Raw genomic sequence first — 24,766 nt, 5'->3', positions numbered from 1 at the left:
ATCTTCTGGTGGAGCTTAAGAATTAAGAACTGAGTACATTAAAATCCTGTCTGTTTCTTTGAGCATTTTTGTACAGTCATCTATTTAAGCACTAGAAATCCGTGTTACTTTTCTGGGCTTGATAACATGATAAATCCCTCAGAGGTGTTGGAAGAACAAGAATGAAGGTTATAAATTGAGAACTTTTAGGCGGATGATTTATAAGCTTCAATCCATCAATATTGTAACGTGGAGATTTTAGTTGGAAGTCACCTTTCAAATTAGAAAATCTGGATGCAGACGGTAATACTTATTTACTTTAGTATCCTTTGTGATGAGCTGCGGGTTTATGCAGCAATGGACGTAAAGAGCATTAAAAAGTGATGACATGCGTTGAAGAAGTTAACGATTTGACGTAGGACTCTTTTCGTACAACATTGTTTTCAAAGGTTGTATGGGGTGGTCATCTTGGAGTGGTGGCTGCAAAGAGTGCAAGTCTTTGCAGTATCGGGAAAGAGTTGGTATGTGACAAGAGGAAAGTATGTGGAAAGAGGAGAGTGCAGTCCCGTGTTTTTACCTTCGTTTTGCAGCTTCAAAAAACTGTGCATTTATTTATTAGCTTTAATTCAGATGGATGAATTAATAATAATAATAATAATAATAATAATAATAATAATAACAATAGGACATTTATAATGCGCAAATTCCATAAAATGTTCAAATACGCATGAAAAGATTAAAACACGAGTTAAATAGGCTAAAAAGCTAAAATTATAATGAAGAGTAAATTTACAATTATTTAAAAAGCTAAAATTACATTTAAAAGTAAACTCACAATAATAAAAACAACTATGATAACAATGCAATATAGATTGCGATTAAAGTCAATGTCATTACACAATGCGCCATAGATTGACAACCAAGCTTGAACTTTTACCGACTATTGTTTAGAAAATATAAATTATCTTACTTCCAGAATTCAACTGCACAAGAACTCAGGAATCCCGGTCTTGTAAATGTAAGTGGTTTTATGTATATGGGGAAAGTAAAAGATTTCTCGTGCGTTGGTTGAAAATACTGCACAGATATCAATTACTGGCCTTTTATCAACTTCCAAGTTCTTTCATAAAGATACCTTGGTTTTTTCAACTCAGTGGATAATGTGAATTGGCCACCGCAAAGGGTTTACAAGCTGACGTTTCGAGCGCTGGCTCTGACGATGGGCTAACGCTCGAAACGTCAGCTTAGACATTTTTTTGCGGTGACCAATTTACTTTATCAACTCAGCATGCTATCTTTCAAGGATCACATTACTAAACAGCTTCAACAGGTATACGGTAAAAATAGCGCACTCAGGAGAATAAGGCGTTTTGTCCCTGGAAATGTTATGTTAAGGCGCTATAAAACTTTTATTCTCCCTCATTTTGAATACTGTTGCCTCCTCTTTCTTGGAGTGGGGGAAAGTGCAAGTGAATCGGCTAGAAGATGCCAACTATTATATTCTTAGATCACTGATAGGCTATTTGCAACTCTACCCTTTATGATGAATTGTTGTGAATCTTGAAAATGGAAACGTTAGAACAGAGAAGGAAACAACAATCCCTTATTCTGTCATATACATGTTTGCATAACGACGGTCCCAAGTATATCAAAGATTTTCTTAGTTTTAGGGAAACTATGTACAATCTGAGAGGAACCGGCATTAATTTGTGTGCACCTAGATTTCATTGAAATTTTATGAAAAAATATTTTACCTACATGTGTGCGTAGCTGTGGAATGGATTACCTACAAGTGTGAAACTGGCCAAGAATATCAACCTTTTTAAGAAGCTATTAAGAACATTGAAACTTTAGCTGCTTCTCCAGTATTCAAGTGACTCTGAATTTCATTGTATAAACTTAATTCTTAATGCTAATTTTAAGTTATTTAAGTTATTTCTTCACCATTTTATACCTGTATTTAAGTGACTTTGAATTTTATGGTACAAACTTCAATTTGAATGTTAATTTTTAGTAATTGCAATTTCTAATCTATTTGGTCTTGACAGTATGTATTAGGTTTTCTTCAGATTCTTAATCTTAGAGGCACGTACGTATTTTTAACGAGCTCTACGAGCTCCTTGACGCTACGTGGGTAAATAAAGTATTGATTGATTGATTGATTGATTGATTGAAAAAGAAAAGGTTCTCTTGAAATTAATTATCGCCAATTAAATTAGATTTAACAACTCGAGGGAAATGCTTTGTGAGGGGGTTCTCCTGGAACAGAGTTCAATTGGACAAAGGATGGAAAGTTATTTGGTAACATAAACATGCTCACCTTTATTGATCGACTAAATTATGGAGTCACTGGTCAATGCGTGTCTAGTTAAAACACCGAGAGGGGAAGGAAAGCAGCTTTTCGGACCAAATGTCAGACTAATCTTATTTTACTTTTACTCTTTTAGTAAATCTCTTCGTTGTTCTGTTTATTTTGTTTTTCATCTATCACCTACTTTCAATTATTTTTGTCAATTGTCTGCCCAGGTCCTCCCACAATTAATCCTCTGCTCAAGAATCAGTCGGCGGTTGCATATAATTCATCGCTTCACTTCAATTGCTCTCTAAGCGGTATCCCTACACCTGAGGTACTCTGGACTAGGAATGGGGTGAATCTCAGTAACAACAACGCTCTCACGATTGTTAGGGCGAGGCTGAACGACTCTGGCCAGTACACTTGCAGCGCCAAAAACAGCGAAGGGAGCAATAACACAACTTTCTGGATTGAAGTGGCAGGAGGTATGGTTGTCATTTATAAAAAAATAAAAAAAAGGAAAAGCTGGAGTCTATTATCAATTTAATTTTTAAAGTAACAAAAAAGTCGATTCTTTGGCTCCAAATCAGATTTAACGGCTTGAAACCACTTATAGATCTACTTCATGAAAATGATAAGAAAAAAATCAAATGATGATGACATTTAAAGAGCGAGTACATGTCAACTGATATACAATAGTTTTTTGGTAGCCTTAATCGATTATTCTTTGGAGTGTCGAGGAATTTTGATTGTATAGATCTCAAAGCTCCATTATTTTGACATGGCATTGAATATAAAAAGTTTGTTTAAGATTTGAATTGACCTTCCAATTTCTCTCCTCATCAAATTGCTTGATAAATATCAATGACTGAGGAGTCATGACTTCATGTTCACTATGAGAATTAGTAACAGTGTACTCGTTATAGTTTGTCAAAGCGGCTATCGGTGCATCATTATCTAGTAAGTATATATTATTGAGGTTTGGAAAGCGATTTTTCTAAAAACGTCCATGAAAAATAATTACCGAATTTGAATTTCTAAATCAGCGACCGAAATTACAAAGAGATATATGAAAACAATCCTGACGTCATTATGAACTTGTACCTTTGTTACAACAGACAATTTGAGCGTATACAATGACAGATTTGATGTAATGTTCTCACGCAATTGAAACCTTTTTGCAATTTTGTTTTTACCATCTTTGCCGAGCTATACATCGAATTACACGTATACTATGATTTTGTAGAAAATCGTAATCTTGGAAAATGGTAGCATCGCTTGTTGAAATTACACCTATTACGCCTACTAACCAATAAGAAAAGGACGAAGAAATGATTGAATAGATAATAAATTTAGTATCGCCCCGTACGTTTGCTAAGATAGGAAATGTTAGGCAAATAAAAAGTCATTTTTAACGTCACATTGGGTTCAGCTATACCTTTCTTTATCAAACGCGAAGAAAACTGATTGCGAAATAGCTTGTATTAAAAATAGGTTTGAGAATCACGTAGTTTGCTTTTACTTTGAAACGAGCCGGGGGGAGTTTTATATTAAAATGGACAATGCGACCCTTTGTTGAACTTGGTGATCCTTTCACTTTAAGTCTCTCCCCAGATCATTGTGCCTCCAATAGACCAATCTATTACCGAAGGATACCCTGTAAACTTTCGTTGCGTAGCCACAGGTGTTCCAACACCAACATTAGTCTGGGTTTTTAATAATGGTGGCCTACAACCTGTTATCAGTAAAGCTGATCAAGAAGGAGCGTCATTCCTGGAATTGCCACGTGTCACAAAAGGGATGGAGGGGACTTACAAGTGTACAGCAAAAAACAAAGAAAATACGACCAGTTCGTCTGCAACACTGCTTGTTTATGGTAGGTTCAATTAAAAAATAATAATGTTGTTAATTAACACGAAGATGAATGGGAAGATAAAGATGTCGGAGATGAATGTGGACATGAAGATAAAGATAAATTAAAGATAAATTAAATTAACGATAAATTATTCCTCACCACCTCCGTCACGGAGGTGGTGAGGAAGGAGGGAAATAGGAGCTCAAGGATTGTAAATATATACTGCTTACGGACTACACGCAACTTCCATTATGAACTCAGGTGTACACCCACAGAGAGTCCAAAGAAGGAATAGGTATAATCATTATTGAAGTTTCATTTTCATCGAGTTAAGAATCTTCTTAAGTCTGAGTATGCTCAAGAGTCAATACAGGTGATATCAATCCTAAGTAATAATATTCTTGAGCCTGTTACATTACGTAGAGATAAGATTTATAACAAATTATATTACTCTAGAGGAATCCGCTATTTGAGTCAACTGAGTAGATCTGGAAAGATTAAAAAACCAAAGAAAATCTAAAAGTAATGGCGCTTTCGTTTGTTGATTAATACGTAATACTTCAAAATATGTATTGTACATCTTAGCTGGAACACTTTAACGAAGATGTTCCGACGACGGAGAGATCCAGGAGGTTCAAGATAGAGCAGGAGGATTTGCAAAGGAAAGCGAAACTAAAGGGCCATCTTTGCATGTGACACAAAAATTAACAATCTTGACAATAAACAAGGTAGTGGAAGAAAAAAAACTGCTTCCATTCCTGAACGAAATATGCGGTAAAATGACGATGAAATTTTCGAAATAATTACCTTGGATACTTATTTCTCCCGCATCTATATCCACATAGTTGATTTGCGGAACTTTTTAACTCGTACTGAGACTAAGTCAATTGAAAAGTTCGAAGAACATTAACTAAAGGCCACATCTTGATCGGCTCGTTTCCATATCATTGTTTATTCGTTTGTTTGTTAGTTTGTTTTGTGTCGATACTACCGTTGTAATTTCAATGTGACATTAGTATTTGAATTGATTTTCTCTCTTCCAATGCAGGAAAAGCCTCTGCTCAAGTTGTTTCAGAGACATATTCAAAACTCACAACGGGAGAAGTCCTTGCATTGACCTGCACAGTCAACGAGGAAACCGTAAACATAACATGGAAAAAAGACGGAGAACCATTAACAGAACGAGCAGTTATAGAAATCCGATTAGATGAGAAAATTAGCAGACTTGTTATCATTAAAGTTGTGGAAGGGGACAGAGGTGAATATTCTTGTGAAGCAAGTAACCAGCTAGGAACTGTGGCTCGCTCTTCGGTGACATTGGATGTAGGAGGTAGGTTGCTGTGACTGTGAGGCCATCGATATAAACTATAACCACGACTTTTTATATTCCTAAACTTTTCCATTGTTGTTTATCCATCTTCTTGAAACTAAGATCATTAGAGTCGGTAGCAGCATCTCAAACGTGGAGATAAATATATAATTTGGCATGATGACGTACATCGTATTACGGATGCCTGTTTAATTGATATTTCTCATGACTGTTTCCATTTCTGCCGTAAGATGGATATTAGTCTTTAGTGAGTATCATAGGCCATCAGATTGCATCACCTTAACACAAGCGGTAAATAATACCACGGTCAAATAGCCTCTAACCTCCCGGTTAGCTCAATTGGTATAGCGCTGGACTGTTGTGCGGGAGGTCGAGAGTTCGACTCCGGCCGGACCAACACTCAGGGTCTTTAAATAACTGAGAAGAAAGTGCTGCCTTTATAATAATATCTGCAAATGGTTAGATTTTCTAGTCTTCTCGGATAGGGACGATAACTGGAGGTCCCGTCTCACAAGCCCTTATATGCAATAGAAATTGTAGGACGTTAAATAACCGACACACTCTTCGAAAAGAGTAGGGCACGTAGTGCCCGGTGTTGTGGTCTATCTTTGTGTAGTGTCTAATCTAGGGTAAATTGGAGAGGGAAGGTGAGATCAATACGTGGACTGAAGTGGCTGCATATTGCGCCATATTGATGACTTCTGACGTCCAATCTCACCTTAACTGATTGTAAAGCGCGACTAATTATCTATATAGTAGTTTGCGCTATATAAATGTTTAATTGTTGTTGTTGTTGTTGTTGTTGTTACGACAAAACAAGGAGTAATAATTTTACCCTTCTACTTTTCTACCCTGAGAATTGGCGAGACCGGATGCGGAAGCTCCTTCCAGCAGCTCACTGGAGTGGTACTACATTGGCGGACCTGTGGCTGCTGTCATTTTCCTCCTGGCTCTTATTGCATACATTGTAAAGCGCCGTGCGACAGGTAAAAGGAATTTTTCGGAGGTGCCATAGGTTACCTAAACAAAATGATTTGGAACGGCAAATTGCGGCTTTTATATGTCATTGTTTAGGATTATAAGAGAGCTATTTTTAGCAGGTCAAATTCTGCATTTCCAAAACTGACATCAAAGGCCACTTTTTACTCCCCGCAATCCCATTAGCTAACCAAATCACAGAAAATGTTATAAATTATATTCACTTAGTCAGCATGGCAACCCACCTTATTCCTTCTTAGTTTTAGTCAAAGTCTAATATAAGTTGTAAGTGACTTCTGAACCGAGTCGTAAGTTTTGACTAAGTGAAAGAAGTCATTCTTGCTCACTATTAAGCGATTTCTTCCATCAATAGTCTTGCAAGAGGTGCCTACCAGGTCAAAGTAAGTAGATTTTCTTTGTTGAATGCCTACTGTTTGAGTATATGGTTATACCCGAAATTTCCAACTCTTGAATAAGTCTGAGAAGAGAATTGTTAAGCGCCACCGCTGAGAAAGTTACGTCGCTTTTCAGCTTGGACCTTTTATATTCGTGATAATGAATACACAGCTTAGACTTATCATAGTCATCATTATGAATAAACAGGCCGAAAGAGGTTTTTCCTTTCGAAGCAGTTACATTTTACGAATCGGCTCTCATGAAATGGCAGTGAAATTTTTGTTGTTGTTAATGTTGTTGTTGTTTTTCTGTTTTGGTTTGATATTTCCTTGACTTGTTCTGACACCTAATTAAGTATTTGTTTGTTTGTTTGTTTTTTTTTTTTATTTTTGACCAGCATGCTGGGTGGCATACTTGTGAGGAAGAGTACAAGTTTGGGGTCTTCGCCACTCAGAAAATCGCTGTTGCAATAAGCAACATCAGGAGTCATGTAGACCAATTTCAAATACTATTTAATAATTCGATTATAGGCCGATCCCTACTTGTAGACAGCACTTCGGTTGGTGTTGATTAGTAATTCATTTCCCGCGCATTAGGCAGGCACGGAAGAAGTATGATATTAAAAAGACTTAAAATGCAAAACAACAAGTCGGCACTAGGTTATCTCCAAATACCGCGTGCGAGGTTCATTCAGTGCTTTTTGAGAATTGAATCTTTGGTTCTGGGATAACGTGTGACGGGTTTAGTAAAGTAGCATCCAAATTTCACTATCTCAACAATTTTTTTACAGGCAAATGGGAAGTTTCTGACGCACTTAACATAATTTCTTTCTCAGACACTCGTGTAGATGCCTTTTTAAATAATGATACAATTAAATGCAATGAAATAAGAAAGCAAGACAATGTTAATGCAACTATAGTTGAAACTTGAAGACACAGAGTACAATAAACTAGACTCAGATATACAAAAGCTGACTAAGTCAACCTCGTTCCTATTATTCCCAACCGGGAACGAGGTTGACAGATAGGTAACAAGCGTAGTTAAATTAGAGTCTTGTTTTCAACTGCAATTATTCAGTGAAGAGCAAGATGAAGTTGAGATGGGTCAGCTGAACGCAAATACAGATGGATGGGAGATTGCAGTTGACCGCCTAAACTTTCGCGAGCCTATTGGCAGAGGGGCATTTGGCTCAGTGTGGCGAGCGCTATTGGGTCGGTCCCGTGGCAGACCTGGTAATCGTACAGTTGCTGCTAAGTGCTGCCTACGTAAGTTCATGTTAAAACCTTTCGTTAATTGAAACTTGATTGAACTATCCTCAACAATGCGAGCGCGCACTGTGTATAAGTTATGTTATGAAAGCGAATAACGGCCGAAAATACTAAAATAATTAAGTCTTACTTTACTTTCATGCCATCTCCGATCACGTGTTGTCCACGTGCGGCGGAGGTCGTTGGTCAATATTTGCAGGAAAATTCCTGCTGACGTCTAATATTTTTCGAACTTACCCTCTGAGAGAAGTTTAACGGAAAGCTTTGTTATGTGACCTCAAAGAGGCCAAGAGAGCATTCAGGCCAAATGTCCCCACATGACATATATATTAATAATGACTTAACGTAAAAGTGTACTACCTTATTTCGTGAATTAAATTGCGGACCAGTTATAGGTCGTAAAAGCGAAGCAAAACAGATTAATAAAAACGAAACCATTAAAAAAAAAACAGCGACAACAAAAACAAACAAACCAAACAATAAAACAAAAGAAGTGAACAAAGATGAAGCACGGTGAACAATTGCTAAGTGTTCTAGTACTTACTATGACATTTCGACCTTCGGTCTTCTTCCTTTGGAAAAAACTGAAAATCATGGTAACGAACCTACAGAGTTCCTTAAACTTGCTATGAATCTTGGACGAAGTAATTTATAATATAATAAAATTAAACAAAGGATTGCGTAGCATTTGGACAGTAGAGAACAGTTTTGTTTTTTGTTGTTGTTGCTGTTGTTTCTTTGGTGACGATGAATCTAGTTGAGCGGATATCATGTTCAATACAAATGAACAGAAACACTAACCCACTGTTTTCTTTGCAAATGTGAATGAGTTTTTGTTTAGATATGTAGATCATATGCACTGTAACGCGTGTTGATTATTTAACACCAAATATACAACAGTCGTAGATGAGTATGTTAGCCACAAAATAAATTGTCTCTATAGATACATCATTGCATTGTTTTTTTTCTGTGGTTTTCTAGCAATCTCTGGGGAGCAAGGAAGGCAGGCCCTGCTGAGAGAGATCGAATTATTGAAACTCTTTGGAAGGATGGGCCATGAAAATGTTGTTAAATTCATCGGCTGCGTTACAGTTGGAGGTACTCAGCTATTGTTATGATTGTAATCAGCTAAGTCACAGTATGGATAAAGGCATCTCTAAGGTGAACCGTTGGTAAAGTTTAGTTCAAATTGTATGCAGTTTTTTTTTTTTTTTTTTTTTTTTTTTTTTCTGGCGTTGTAGCATTTATATGCTAATTGTGATAAAAGCATCGATTTAGGATGACAAGTCTCTGTCTATTTATTTCCCTTTTCTATTTGTATGTCTTTCCGTTTTTCTGTCTGTCCGTAGTTCTCTATCTGCCACATGTGTCTCTCTGTCTTCGTATTTCTATCGTGATTCCTTTCTTTTTCCCCCTCTATCTCTATTTTGGTTAATAACAGATGCAACCTAATATATAACTAAATTAAGCATGCACAATTCAGAACCGTTTTTAGAATTTGGAACGTCTTCTGTTCTTCCCTTGCTTATAATGATTTGCCAACGCTTTTTTGAACTTATTTAGCTCAGCCAATACTTATCATGGAATACCTGTGGCGAGGTGACTTACTGGGTTATCTACGAAAATCCAGGGGGGTTTTCGACCACTATCATCGTGGGGTCGGAAGGGTCGACCACTTGACAACATATGACATGGTGTTGTTCGCTAAACAGATCGCACATGGTATGACTTTTCTCGCCTCTAGAGGGGTAAGTGCTCATCCTCTTCTTGCATTTCGCAAATCGATCACCATACGACTAAAAATATTGAGCAGATTGGAACACTAACTCACACGAACATGGTCTAAGACAAACCTTTGCTTTCTTTTTTCTTCTTTGATGTGAATTGCTTGTTCTATATCTAATTCGTTACTGGCCCTTCGCATCATTTATTTTTTTTTTTCAATTTCAGATAATTCATCGCGATCTTGCAGCTCGCAACATCCTCCTCGATGAGCATCGTGTATGCAAGTTGACTGATTTTGGGCTCTCTTATCAAGATTTCAAATACGGCCCAGGGAATGCGAAGAAGGTAATTTTCAGAATTTTTAATCACTTGCTCAGCGAGTTGTTATTTGACTGTTGAAATTGCCAAATGCATCACACACCCTAATGTGGGGTTAGCTTGCTATACACGCATGTAAACCTAAGGTATAGGCGAGAGATATGTTTTGGGCTGTTGGTATGAAAGATTCAAACTGGGAAAAATTAAACGAAATATGAGCACATGCTAGTTAATGACGTCAACTAGGCACGCTCTCTTTTTTGAGACCGATAACAAAACTTGAACTGTCCTTACGAACCTTGCATCGTTTTATACAGTTTTAACGCAAAACATGTTTCCCGATCGGAATGCCATTCTAAGCGTCTCGAACTTTTCATCCAAACAAAAACATATTGTACACTATACCTAAGGAGTGAACGCAGGAAATAAGAAAAACCGAGTGTATAATGTTCTTTTAAGAGCAAGAATACAAACTCAAACATGTCGAAGGGCAGGGTAACCAGGAGATGTAAAGAAAACGGAGCCCGTGATTTGTACCAAAAAAAAAAAAAACCTACAAACGCGTGTACTGCTCTTGAATTTATCGCGACCTCTCACAACTTTGGGGAAAAAAAAGGTTAAATCTTTATGCAAAATATCTTATAAGTTGTACTAAAGTTTCCCGAGATTTCAAAAGCTTATAGTATTATGGCTACTCATGTAGGGATGTATTCCAATAAAATGGAGTGCACCCGAGATTCTTTTTGGTCATGTGGAACAGCTGTCAACCAAAAGTGATGTGTACGTACTGCATTTGCTATTATATGTATTCTAAGTGTCAACCTGTTTATGATGCTCCCTTAACGAATTAAAGGGTTCAGAATAATCAGTGTTTTATTGATCAGAATGTCTTTAGGATAACTCGAGCCGGGGAGTCTAGGGGTAGAGCTGCCGTATAAGATTAGATTAGTATTAAGTTTATAAGGCAACGTTTAAAACTTGAGTAGGCAAAAAAAAAAAAGGGATAAAAAGATGAATAAATGATCAAATGAATAACTATGGAGTTTTTACCTTCAAGGCATTGTTTATATCTCGATAAATATGTTTTTAAACATTTGAAGTATCTGAGTTAAAGATTATTTTTCTACTCCAGTTGACATGAATCATCATCCCTCTATTTCTTCCACAGGTGGTCTTATGGCATAGTCCTGTTTGAAATCTTCACAATCGGTATACTCAGTTCACTTATTTACTACTTTACTTTAAGAAAATATATTCGCCGAAATTGCTTGCACAATTACCAACTGAAAGGTTATACCATGAGCAGATACAAAAACATTGTATGATAGACAAGTAGTGGCAATACTCAATGTCGCTGATGAATAAAGCACTTATCCGCATTATTTAAAAACCTTTCTCCTTGCATTTTTTTTTTTTTTGGATTTTTTTTTTTTTTGTATGATGACTATAGTTTATGGACAATGAAATCATTATGGAATAGAAGTAACTACAACAATAAGTTAAGCTCTTTTAGTGAATAGAAAAAGTATTATTTGTCCACAGGAGGCATTCCATACGAAGGATGGTCTGAAACCAGAACAATGAGAGAAATCCAACGAGGTTACCGTTTGCCAAAGCCTGAACATATCGAGGACAGTTTGTAAGCTCGGCTTCTTCTATGTATACTGAACATGGATTGTACAAAGTAGATATAACGTTATATAAGTAAAGTCCGATACGATAGCTATCGTAGTCAGGTTTGTTGTGGCTTTAATTTTGTCAGATGGTGAAAAAGTAATAGAGAGGTGGCGATGATATGAATACTTCGTGAACCTTAAAATCTATTTAGAATGAATAAATAGCCTTCCTAACAAGTTTATCCTATCAATAAAACCAAAGAAAACAAACCAAACCGAACCTTTTAAAAGTGAGATAAACAATATCCACTTCAGATAGTTCAAAGTTAGTGAGTCAAATTTAGATTAAGAAGGGTTTTTAATCACGGGCTTTATTTCAACTCCTATGTAAAGTTGTAAACAACCTTTTTTTGTAAAATTAGCATTTCTAGTATAATTGTAACTAGTTTTGATCTCTCAATCCTTACGGTAAGAAAATTTCACTGTTTTTCTGTAGATATGCGGTGATGTTGAGCTGCTGGAAATATCAAATCGCCGCCCGGCCACATTTTGTAAACCTCTGCAAAACAATGGATACATATCTTAAAACGAAGGTTTGCCGTACAGCATCTTATTCAGAAAATACCATTTAAGTTTGTAAACTCTTACAGATTGTGAACTTTGATGGTTTGAAAATTTTTGACAGCTAAAGTCTTATTCAACCAATCAGATTATTTGAACTATTCTAGCAGGAATTAGCATGTTTTGCGAGAGTATAGAACATACTGAAGACACTTTTGTTTCTTCGAAAATTAAAAGTTGTTTTGAAAATAGTAGGTAATGCGTTGGGAATTTGACAGATTCTTTTTTATATAACAAATGATAAAGAAGGAGTGATAAACAACACTCGACTATGTGCTTTAAAACAGACGAGAACACAGTCAAGGTTTGTTCGTAACGAGCCTCACGCCGTTAGCAACCGAAAAAAGTCTAGGTATCCAGCAGAGAATCCGTACTTTTAGTCCGCATTCTCTGCTGGATACCAGTGGCTTGCTTGGGTAAAATTTTTGATCGTATTTCGCTCCTAATCTGATAGAGGCGTCAACTTTTACACAATCATGTCATCATCCTATGGCGTGAAAAGGTAATTAAAGAAGCCGTATCCGAAAAAAGTGTACATGGCCGGCGCTTAAAAATAGTGACAAGACAAAGCGCTCGCCCGGAGTGTGTTGCGGCAGTTACAGTCACGTCGAAGAAACATTTCTTAGTCAATGCTTGCGGATTTAGTTAACTTTATTAATACTGACATAGGCTGCGACGCTTATTTACTACGACATTTAACTGGCGGCCTGAGTGTTTTGTTTTCTAATCAATTTTACCAGATTTTTGTTTTCGGATCGGAAACAAAGTAAATTCCAGAACCGACGACTTTTTTTCCGCTGTGTTCGGAATCTTTGACAGCTGACGCTTGGTGCTGTAATTTTTGAGCATCCGGTTACCAGTTATTGGGAATAAACTCGGCGTATTACAACCTATAATTTCTTTTGCTGTTTAACGCAGAGTCCACAATACATGGCGGCTTTTTCTCACTGATATTTTATGTCGCATTTATAGTTTACACACTGTTCCAGTTTTTTTAAACGATATTCATGCAGTACACATAAGATTCTTTGTCACTGGCCTTCATATGACCTATATTGGTGCCGGAATCCTCTAGATAGTTGCGAGAGATTACAGACATTATAGGTACGATGTGATTAACGCACTGGTGTTGAAAATCTCTTTGCGCTACCTCCTCCGCAGCGATGATTAAAATCGTGAATAAACAGAGACCGGGGGTAATAATAATTGTTTTCAAATCAAGATAGATGTTGAACAAGCTGACAAAGCTTTTAAACAGACAAAGACCAACTTTCGTTTAATGACACGTTACGAACAAGTTTAAACTCCCTTGAACTTTAACAGGGTTCGTACTGTCTTGCAAGTCTGTTAATTTCAGGGAAAGTCCCCCAATGAATTTAACCAATCCTTAGAAAGTCCTTGAATTTTTATATTCTAAAAGCTTCTTGAGAGGGGTGGGACGTTGACTTTTTCCGAAAAACCAACTTTAAATACTGAGTCAAGCGCTGTGCGCTAGAGTGGTTTGGAAATTAACTTAGAGCGCGGTAGATCCAGTAATGCGTTATTGACTAAGCAGGAAAACTCAAACCTGAGCCAAGCGATAAGAGCCAAGCGAGAGCTTGCCTGCAGGTTACACAAAGACAAAATGGCTGCAACGCTGGCCACCGCAGAAAACGAAAAATAAGCAAGGGTTAATAGCCAATCAGCTCACAGAATTCGCTGCATCTTGCACCGCTTGCGAAGCCAGCCATATAAAAAGGAAAGATAATACATCGGCGTAATTTAACTCTTAAAGCAAGAATCTCTCCCAACATATTCATCTAAGGTAGTAAAAGTTTAAAATGTTATGAAAGCTGAAAAAGAAAGGGTTCCGGTGTCGCGCTTATTCAGAGTTACAAGTTTGAATGGCCAAGGGGTGGGCACTTATTCAAGGAAATACGGTATATCGATCACTTGAGACTGTGCGCCTTACTTCGTGTTGTTTCATACTTTATATTATCTCATATTACCCAGTTTGTCAGGAAATCAATCGTCGTCGTGTGTTTACGCCCTACAAAAACGTCGCATCAGAGTTTCACGATCTAGCTTTGCAAAGAAATGTACCAGCAGTGTTTTGCCTTGTGTTATTTATTGAGTTTTTTTGGCAGCATTTTTTGTTTTGATGTTCTCTTCCCGTCGCGGTTTGCAGGGCGACTTTTAACAGTAAATGAAGCTGTTTTTCAAATTTTTGTCTCAAACGGCTATTTATTCTTGTCGCTCTGCTGTAGATATAGGTGAAGAGCTCAAATAACAGAAAAGTTTGCGTCACAAGAATTTCTTCACATTATATATGCCAGAAAACCTCAGGCATTACTCTGAATGCAAGAACTTCAGCCTGGGTGAACCAGAAAGGATAGACACTACTTCCCTATATTAACCATCAATGAAAAGCTAAGTAAGTCAAATATCTCAGAGGCGCTCAGGCATTAAACTGAATGCCAGGACTTCAGCCTGGGTGAACCAGTAAGGCCGATAGACAACACTTCCCTAGATTAACCTGTGAATGTCAAAGAAAATAAGAATGTTAGGTATCCCAGAAGCACTAAGGGATTACTGTGAATAGCAGAACTTCCGTTCAGCCTGGGTGAACCAGAAAAGATAAACAACACTTCCCCGTATTGACCATGAATGAAAAACTTAAAGTATGTTGTATATCCCAGAAGCGCTCAGGCATTACACTGAATGCCAGGACTTCAGCCTGGGTGAACCAGAAAGGATAGACAATACTTCCCTATATTAACCATCAATGAAAAGCTAAGTAAGTCAAATATCTCAGAGGCGCTCAGGCATTAAACTGAATGCCAGGACTTCAGCCTGGGTGAACCAGTAAGGCCGATAGACAACACTTCCCTTGATTAACCTGTGAATGTCAAAGAAAATAAGAATGTTAGGTATCCCAGAGGCACTAAGGGATTACTGTGAATAGCAGAACTTCCATTCAGCCTGGGTGAACCAGAAAAGATAAACAACACTTCCCCGTATTGACCATGAATGAAAAAACTTAAAGTATGTTGTATATCCCAGAAGCGCTCAGGCATTACACTGAATGCCAGGACTTCAGCCTGGGTGAACCAGAAAGGATACACAACACTTCTCTATATTGACCATGAATGAAAAGCTAAGTATGTTGTATATCCCAGAAGCGCTCAGGCATTACACTGAATGCCAGGACTTCAATATGGGTGGACCAGAAAGGATAGACAACACTTCCCTATATTGACAATGAATGAAAACTTAAGTATGTTATATATCCCAGAAGCGCTCAGGCATTACTCTGAATGCCAGGACTTCAGCCTGGGTGAACCAGAAAGGATAGACAACACTTCCCTATATTGACCATGAATAAAAAGCTCAGTATGTTGTATATCCCAGAAGTGCTCAGGCATTACACTGAATGCCAGGACTTCAGCCTGGGTGAACCAGAAAGGATAGACAACACTTCCCTATATTGACCATGAATGAAAAGCTATGTGAAACTTTGTTATATATCCCAGAAGTGCTCTGGTATTACTCTGAATGCCTGGACTTCAGCCTGTGTGAACCAGAAAGGATACACAACACTTCCCTATATTGACCATGAATGAAAAGCTATGTAAGTTATATATCCCAGAAGTGCTCAGGCATTACACTGAATGCCAGGACTTCAGCCTGGGTGGACCAGAAAGGATACACAACACGTCCCTATATTGACCATGAATGAAAAGCTATGTATGTTGTATATCCCAGAAGCACTCAGGCATTACACTGAATGCCAGGACTTCAGCCTGGGTGGACCAGAAAGGATAGACAACACTTCCCTATATTGACCATGAATGAAAAGCTATGTAAGTTAGATATCCCAGAAGCGCTCAGGCATTACACTGAATGCCAGGACTTCAGCCTGGGTGGACCAGAAAGGATACACAACACTTCCCTATATTGACCATGAATGAAAAGCTAAGTATGTTGTATATCCCAGAAGCACTCAGGCATTTTTCTGAATGCCAGGACTTCAGCCTGGGTAAACCAGAAAGGATAGACAACACTTCCCTATATTGATCATGAATAAAAAGTTCAGTATGTTTTATATCCCAGAAGTGCTCAGGCATTACTCTGAATGCCAGGACTTCAGCCTGGGGGAACCAGAAAGGATAGACAACACTTCCCTATATTGACAATGAATGAAAACCTAAGTATGTTGTATATCCCAGAAGCGCTCAGGCATTACACTGAATGCCAGGACTTCAGCCTGGGTGAACCAGAAAGGATAGACAACACTTCCCTATATTGACCATGAATGAAAAGCTAAGTATGTTGCATATCCCAGAAGCGCTCAGGCATTACACTGAATGCCAGGACTTCAGCATGGGTGAACCAGAAAGGATACACAACACTTCCCTATATTGACCATGAATGAAAAGCTAAGTATGTTATATATCCCAGAAGTGCTCAGGCATTACACTGAATGCCAGGACTTCAGCCTGGGTGAACCAGAAAGGATAGACAACACTTCCCTATATTGACCATGAATGAAAAGCTATGTATGTTATATATCCCAGAAGCGCTCAGGCATTACACTGAATGCGAGGACTTCAGCCTGGGTGAACCAGAAAGGATAGACAACACTTCCCAATATTGACCATGAATGAAAAGCTAAGTATGTTATAAATCCCAGAAGTGCTCTGGTATTACTCTGAATGCCTGGACTTCAGCCTGTGTGAACCAGAAAGGATAAACAACATGCACTTCCCTATATTGACCATGAATGAAAAGCTAGGTATGTTATATATCCCAGAATTGCTCAGGCATTACTCTGAATGAAGGACTTCGGCCTGGGTGAACCAGAAAGGAAAGACATAATTTCCCTCTATTAACAGTGAATGAAAAACTAAGTTTGCTATATCCCAGAAGCTCTCAGGCATTACGCCAAAGGCCATATAAATCTTAGAAATATGACAAATAAATATATATCTCAGAAGTGACCAGGCAACACTAAACAAAATAATATTGTTACAGGATAAGACTTCAAGAAAATAGAATTTTTAAATGATACAATGTTGACTATGCCTTACTTCAATGGGTGCACAGAATTTAAAAATTAAAATGTCATACACTACAGGCAGAGCACATAAATTAACATCACATGGCTCCTCTTCAAGGAGAAAGAGCAAGTCATCTCTTAACCCCTTCCATCTGAAACAGACAGAAAAAAAAACAGTGAATAAAGTTTCCACCTCTATAATCCAAGCTTACCATATTTTTGCTGGTAACTGGGTAAAAGTGAAGAACAGCTCCCCTAAAAGTCTGTTGGCCAACTCTCGGCCAACTGTCGGCCGGCAGTATGCCAACTGTCCATCAAACTAAGTATCCCAAGTGAGATTTAAAGACATGTATTCCAATAGAAAGTGAAATACCATACTGCAAGCTGGAACTTTTTATGCAAGTCAATGCAGAAATGCAGAGTTGTACCTACCCCCCAATATTTGCTTTGCTCTTTAGGAAACACTCAGCAAAGGCTTCCCCAAAAGGAACATCAGGAGAGGCACATTCCTACAAATAAATTGCATGTATCACTCAATAATGAATTAACTGAGCTAAAGTCATATAATGTTCACTGGTAATGGTAGATATATAATCACTGTTCACCACAGATAAAATATTATCACTTTTATGGACACCTTTCGTCTGCCTTTCTGTAAAGTCAAGAAAGCCAAGAAAGCTCTCACTAATTGATTATAAATAAATTGCATAACAAATACCAGTAGGCTGAATATGTTTTGTGTTATTGTATAATTCCACTATGATGCATGTCATTTAGCATTGCAGGTATAACCTGCCTTAATAACTTTGCAGAATACACAGCACTCTGTGTCCAATCCTTGCTTGCAAAGTTCATTGATGTATTTTTTGGCATCACCAGCTCTTTGCTTGAGCAGCATTATCAGTGTTTTGTAATCAAGAGTAGCTGTCATGAAAAAAGACAAGAAGATAACAAGAAGTTGAAGTTAAAATAGCTACACCAAAGATCTCAAATGTTATACTTTCCCAGATATTTTCTAACGCTGCCGAGCATAAAATGGATTCAATAATTACTATCACGTAGCTAGACATGTAACATAAAAACATTGCAAAAATAAAAAATAATAAGATAAAAAAAAATATAAAGAGTCAAGATTGGCACACACAAATAACCTGGAAATTTAACTTTAAAGCATCTTCCATTAACCACTATTCCAGTTTTCTCAATGGCATCCCTCTGGCGATTTAAATCTTTTATCGTAGAAAAATAGAAATGAAATAAATTATAATACTGTCAAGACCCTATCAAGGAAACAAACCCGAAATTTCTCCTAAAGTAGCCATAAAAAGTGATCATAGCTAGAAGACTTAGAGGCTCAGCGTAAAATCAAACTCAGCCAATTATGTGATTTTCCTGCCAAGCAGAGATGAGTTCTGATACACCGTGAAACCAGCATTCACAACAAAACATAAGACAGTAAACTCACTTTTTCTAATCTTAATAAAAATATAAACGTTATGACTTACCCCGGTTCGTCTTAGCTTGAAAATGCTAAGTAACGTTTGCCAAGCTTTTCTTGATCCAGGATCAAGAATTTATTTTATCGATCAACCAAAGATATCTCACCACTTCTCCTTCTTCGAATTTCTGCCGGAAGATGGTAGAAACAACTCCAACTAGAGAGGCGATGGCCACTTTGTTGTTCTGAACATATCGGTCATCCAAGCTTCCGCCATTTTTTAAAGCTGGACCGTACAAAACGCTTGGAAAATGTGCCACCAACAGGCTACTTCAAAAAACTTGCTGACTCTTATGCCACATTTCTTGAAATTTAAGATAAACCATTCCCTTGACTCATCTGGAGGAGAATGAAGCAATTCAACCCTTCGAAGTTTGAAGGGATCCATAACTGCACTCGACCGCGGGAAACTAAACATTCCCGCTTTTGCTTACGCATATTAATATGAAATCCAATCTCCAAATGTCAATAGGCCGATCCAGCCCCTAATAAACAAAAGGCTTCATTGTACCCAGCAGGAACAGAGATTGTACAAATTCAAGCAACTACTCAGATTACTGCGAGCAATTATCGAAAAAGGCTGTCAAGGCGATGATGGAAACTTATCCGGTTTATGACGTCACTCCATAGCAACCAGCCTTTTCGAATATTTGAACTTCCGTTTACCTGTGGCTCGTGATGTGATTCGATAACTAATGGCGAATATGGAACAGATATTAAAGTGCATGAAAGCGATCCTCGCACTAATGAGCCCTACTTATGTAGTAGTGGAAATAAGGCCTGAAAAAAATGCAGACTCTACGATACCGGTGCAATGCCCTACCAACTGAGCTAACAAGCCAAATGTGAGCTGGTAATTATGTTGGACCGTCTTAAACCCATCAAACTGATATAAATCAGTGAATTTGAATATATGAAAATCATATATGCGTACTGCGGTTTCATGAAACGTATGAAAGCGATCCTCGCAGTAACAATTATTTCCACTACCACATAATTAGGTTTCATTACTGCGAGGATCGCTTTAATTTCATACATTTCATGAAACCGCAGTACATATAAATGATTTTTACGTATTCAAAATTAATTGAGATGTTAAAGTGATATTTTAGTGAGTTTAGAAGATATAGGTCGACCTTACCTGTTTTCGACTTTTTATCAATTCATGCACGTTAATCGGTTTCTGTCTTTGCAACCGATATCTAACCTTTATCAAATAATTCATGTTTGGATTGTTCGTCGTTTCATTGTTGACAGTCATCAACTCACTGATTATTCAACATACTAAATTCCTGATTGCCTTTTAATCCTTATCACAGACATATGTGGATATCGTGAACATGGACAAGTATGATCACGATAAGTATAAGTTTATCGATGATCGTGGAGCTGCTGCAAACCGAGAAGATGCAGCACCAGATGAGCAAGGAGCAGCTGCAGCAAATCCCAACCTTGAAGGGGGTGAACATGGTGCTTCTGGATATCCTTTTGGAGCTGCAATAGACGATGGTACTACAGCTTTCCCTCTCACAATTAGCGTAGGAGACGAAGGAGCAGCTGCAGCAAATCCCGACTGTGAAGGGGGTGATCATGGTTCTACTGCGCATCCTTTTGTGGTTGCAATAGACGGCGGTGTTACAGCTCTACCCTTCGGAGTCTGTGTAGCAGACGAAGCAGCAACTGCAGCTAAACCCGACCGTGAGGTGGGTGAACACGGTGCTACTGCGTATCCATTCGTGGCTGCAACAGAAGATGGTGTGAGAGCTTTCCCTCTCGCAATCAAAGTAGAAGAGGGTGGGGCAGCACACTCTTTTAAGAACGATGAAAAAGGTACTGATGCCTCAGAGTACCTTTTCGAGTGTGATACTTTACTATACCTCAGCGAGAGCGAGGGAGAAGATATCGATGGCTCTGATTGCCCTCTTGCGATCGAGGAAGAAGATATTGATCCTTTGCCATCTAATTTGGCGATGGACGATAATGGTCTTGGTGCTCTGGCAGGCCCCATTGTGAATGACGAGGAAAATCCTGATAGTTCAACATGCTTTCTTGTCATTGAGAAGGAAAATTCCAGCAATTTAGCATTCTCCTCTCTGACTGGAGAAGAAGGTTTGGAAGCCACAGCATGCCCTCCTGTAATTGAAACAGAAGATCCTAACTCTTTAGCACACCCCCTTGCCACTGAGGTGAACAGACCTGATGCCTCACAATCTCATCCCGTAATCGGGGAAGAAGATGTCGATTCCTTAGAATACCCTTCCCTGATTGAAGAAGAAGGCCATATTGATTCCGCCTTCTCTCCAGAGGTCGAAGAAGGTACAACAAGCAAACCTGAAACTAATGCTGATGATCAAGGTGCTGCAGTAGTACAATCTGTAAAGGAGACAGGGGAAGAAGAACTTAAGACTTTCCAACTTAAGAATACAAAGGATGAACAAGACTACTGTGGAAAACATATGGAGGACCACGGTGATGCAGTAGAACTTTATGATGAAGAGGTTGGTGTACAAGAGTATAATGATTACCAACTAACGGCTGTGGATACAGATGAAACCGGAAATGAGGAAGACGAGGAGTCATCCGAAGGAACTCCTCTTGTGCAGGACTGAGACATGATACCAGAACTGCTTAACCTCCAATGTTGTAGTCTCATATTACTCAGTATTAATTTGTAGTTTTGATTTCGAGAACCTTAGGCTTACCTTTTTGTAGCTCCTGATTTTAAGGCGTAATGTTCATTTTACATTTGTAATGCTTTGTTAGCGATGATAATCATTTTTAAAGTTTATAAATGGAGGTTAAGTGGAAATTTCCTTGAGAGAAAACTTGCTTATTTACTTTACTTTTACACTACTTAGTTTAGCGTTTATTCACTTGTTGCACCCGTGAGTGCTTTTTTCCTTATAGTAGACTGTAGGCTGATAGAGACAAAAAGATACAAAAAAAGGCATCGCTGTTAAGATTATTGTTATAACTGATTAGGTCAGACATGCATGATAAATTTTTGAGTGTTTTTCTAAGTGTAAGTGACATTTCCTAATCTTTTTAAGTGTATTGTAGCGAAAAAAGATGCCGTTTGTTTGTTCGTCTCTGTAAAGAACTTATAATTACCGGCATGGACGACAAACTAATACATGTCGATATCTCTCAAGCCACCATCAATATGTACCTTGGTAAAAATAATTAACTTTTTGTAAAACACTCTTAAAACAATGCTTCAATAAACTTATTTAAGCTAAACTCGTTTTGTTTACTCCAACGATTGCTACAAAGTTGCTGGTTCGGATCAGACAACCATCAGGGAGACAAAGGCAAACGTGCAGAAAAAGTCTTAAAGAATAGAAGAGACAAAAGGAGAAGAAGACTAAGGTGGGCAAATCTAATTGTATATTTTAAGGAAACCATAAACCAAAGTGTCAGAGAGTAAGAATTAAGAAAATCCAGTAGCACCACGCTCGTTCTGATAATTGTATTTTCCTTTCCCAAGCTTACGCTCGCTTTGCAACCAGATGTAACATATTTCCAAAGCAATTTTTTACTCACTTATTTTCGTATCATGTTTTTCGACACAGCTACTGACTTACTTCTCTTTCGTAATCGAGTTGTCTATTCCAATTCGTTGATTAGATGGGTGGTATTGAGCTGATTAGTCTAAACTGTTATTTTACATTGACTGCTTCTTATGATAATAGCCTTACCTATCACGCTTATCATTGTCGAAGGAGGTGTTTGAGAAGTTTGAAACATATATGACCACATGCCATTCTAATGATTCATTCTGCAGATGTTAGCCAAAGGGAGCTATTCTAAGGATCAAGGCAGCTTTTTTTTCTGCTCTTTATCTCCTTTCGGCGTCTCGGGAACAAGTGTTTAAATGTTCTTGATAGCACAGGAGATTTCATCTATGATTACAAGGAGGCTGAGTGTGTCCTACACTCCCAATCTGATCAGAATGGTGCATTGCTGTATCTTGTACAAGGAAGCTGTGGCTCTTTGCCATGCCCTCTACACGTCTCCGGAAGATAGCTGGCATGCGCTGTGTGTACAAACGCTCGCTTAGGGGAGGTTTGACTCATATCCCAAACTAAGAGCATACATAACGCTGAGTACGGAATGAGGCACCTCAACACTTAAAGGAAGTAATAAAGCATAGATAGCTGGAGTTCATAGTTTCGAGCCGAGAGGAATGTTTAGCGTAATAAAAAGACGCAGCAAAATTAAATTATCATTGCAGAGCATAGTCTCGCCCCCCTTCCCCCCCCCCCCTCTTGTCTATTAAGCGTCGCTACCTCAGCATTTCACTCGAGGAACAAAACAATTAGCAAACGAACATGAATTATAGCTAGTAAGGGTTCTACTGCTATTTCATTTCTAAATCAAAGTAAACTGATATCATGTTCAAGTCCAGAGTGAGCGAAATTACTTTTGTCTCTTTGTTTTCCCTGAGTTTCTCTGGTACGCTTGACCTGAAAAAATTCAATACTTACAGCAGCTATTCTTTCTTTACCAAATAGGTTTACCGTGATGAGTCTCGTTCTTTTAAATAAAATAGTTTTTTAGGAGTTTTTGACCGTTTCAACAGAAGAATTCCAATGCCGCCCGAAATAACCACCAACACCTTTTTTAAGAAAGTATCTTTAGTTTGTGTTCACCTGAGCCGTAGAGCCAAGACTTAAGCGAGTAATTGAAGCACTTATCTTGTTAGGCTAATTAAGAGGGTTTTTTCACAGACTCACTGTTAGTGATGACGAGGGAAATCTCGCAGTTATCACATTTAATCAATACATTATTAGCCAAGAAAATTCGCAATACATATGATGTGTGTTAAGACAGGACTGAGCCATTTCGCCTTATGGGATGTTTTATTACCGAGCTATCTGCATAAATAATCTAGTCAATCACCGTCATTTTTTCTGATATTGTATGTATTTCAATCAATAAAGATCGGTCAGCCAAAGAGTTAAGCTCGTAAATTATATTGGGTGACCAGCTACTGTTTTTATTTTTAGGTTACATGACATACAATAAACTGCAATCTAGTTAGGGTAGAGTTTTTCTTTTCGTTGTTGTTGTGGGGATAACGAGGACAATCTCACAGTTATTACAATTAATCAGCAAATTGCGAGACAAGAAAATTCGCAACATAACTGACGTAACTTTATAAAAGACAGAACTGAGTCATAAATCCCTTGGGGATGTTTGGTTATGATAATTCGAAGAAGATATATATGTAAATATATATAAATAAATAAATGACAATTTTTATAGCGCCCTATCCAAAAGCTCTAAGGCGCCTCACAATCAAGGTAAAAAGTAAAATAATAATCAAACATAATCATTCATTAAAAATAACGCTTAAAAAGATAAGTTTTAAGATTACGCTTAAAAGCTTTAAGATCTATACTATATTTTATGGTTTCAGGAATGTCATTCCACAGCTTAGGTGCAGAGACAGGAAAGGCGCGATCGCCATAAGATTTCAACTTGGAGCGAGGAATCACTAACAAGTTCTTACTCGATGATCGCAAAGACCTAGTAGGCTTATAAGTTTTTAACAAATCACTGATATAACTAGGGCATACATTATTTAAAGCTTTAAAAGTAAAAAGTGTTATATTTTATTGAAGTACCTCAGCAAGCAAAATTAAGCTCCTAAATACTCAAAATACCTCGATAAAACCGAGTTTCATTGAGAGTGCAAATCATTCCTACCTGAACAATAGTCAATATTTACAGACTTGACTTCTTTTTTATAGTTTTTATTTTTATGACTAAATTGGTTACAATTTTAAGCCAATAAAACTATATTCAAAGAGTTAGAAAGCACTGGACATCTTAAATATGACATTCG

At 37.8% G+C, this 24,766-nt stretch overlaps 1 protein-coding gene and 1 long non-coding RNA gene across 2 annotated transcripts; one reads left to right on the top strand and one right to left on the bottom strand.

The window, feature by feature from the left end:
- Nucleotides 1-434: 434 nt before the first annotated feature.
- LOC111346787 (vascular endothelial growth factor receptor 2-like) lies at nucleotides 435-22,326 on the top strand. The gene is made up of 16 exons (XM_088729048.1): nucleotides 435-500; nucleotides 956-997; nucleotides 2,506-2,757; nucleotides 3,876-4,148; nucleotides 5,176-5,457; nucleotides 6,315-6,443; nucleotides 6,809-6,836; nucleotides 7,909-8,096; nucleotides 9,081-9,197; nucleotides 9,663-9,847; nucleotides 10,050-10,169; nucleotides 10,846-10,922; nucleotides 11,311-11,351; nucleotides 11,685-11,781; nucleotides 12,255-12,351; nucleotides 20,235-22,326. Exons 4-16 carry the CDS (start codon nucleotides 4,073-4,075, stop codon nucleotides 21,522-21,524), a joined length of 2,727 nt encoding a protein of 908 aa, XP_088585174.1. The 5' UTR covers nucleotides 435-500; nucleotides 956-997; nucleotides 2,506-2,757; nucleotides 3,876-4,072; the 3' UTR covers nucleotides 21,525-22,326.
- Nucleotides 14,470-17,985, bottom strand: LOC148726493 (uncharacterized). The gene is made up of 3 exons (XR_015990158.1): nucleotides 17,850-17,985; nucleotides 17,449-17,569; nucleotides 14,470-15,257 (listed from the first exon to the last, which is right to left on the bottom strand). It is a non-coding gene; the product is annotated as an uncharacterized LOC148726493 (long non-coding RNA).
- Nucleotides 22,327-24,766: the final 2,440 nt, after the last annotated feature.

The sequence above is a fragment of the Stylophora pistillata genome, chromosome 7, assembly GCF_964205215.1.
Source record: "Stylophora pistillata chromosome 7, jaStyPist1.2, whole genome shotgun sequence".
NCBI classification, from domain to species: domain Eukaryota; kingdom Metazoa; phylum Cnidaria; class Anthozoa; order Scleractinia; family Pocilloporidae; genus Stylophora; species Stylophora pistillata.
The sequence above is the reverse complement of the archived record's forward strand: the minus strand, read 5'-3'. Positions and strand labels throughout refer to the sequence as shown.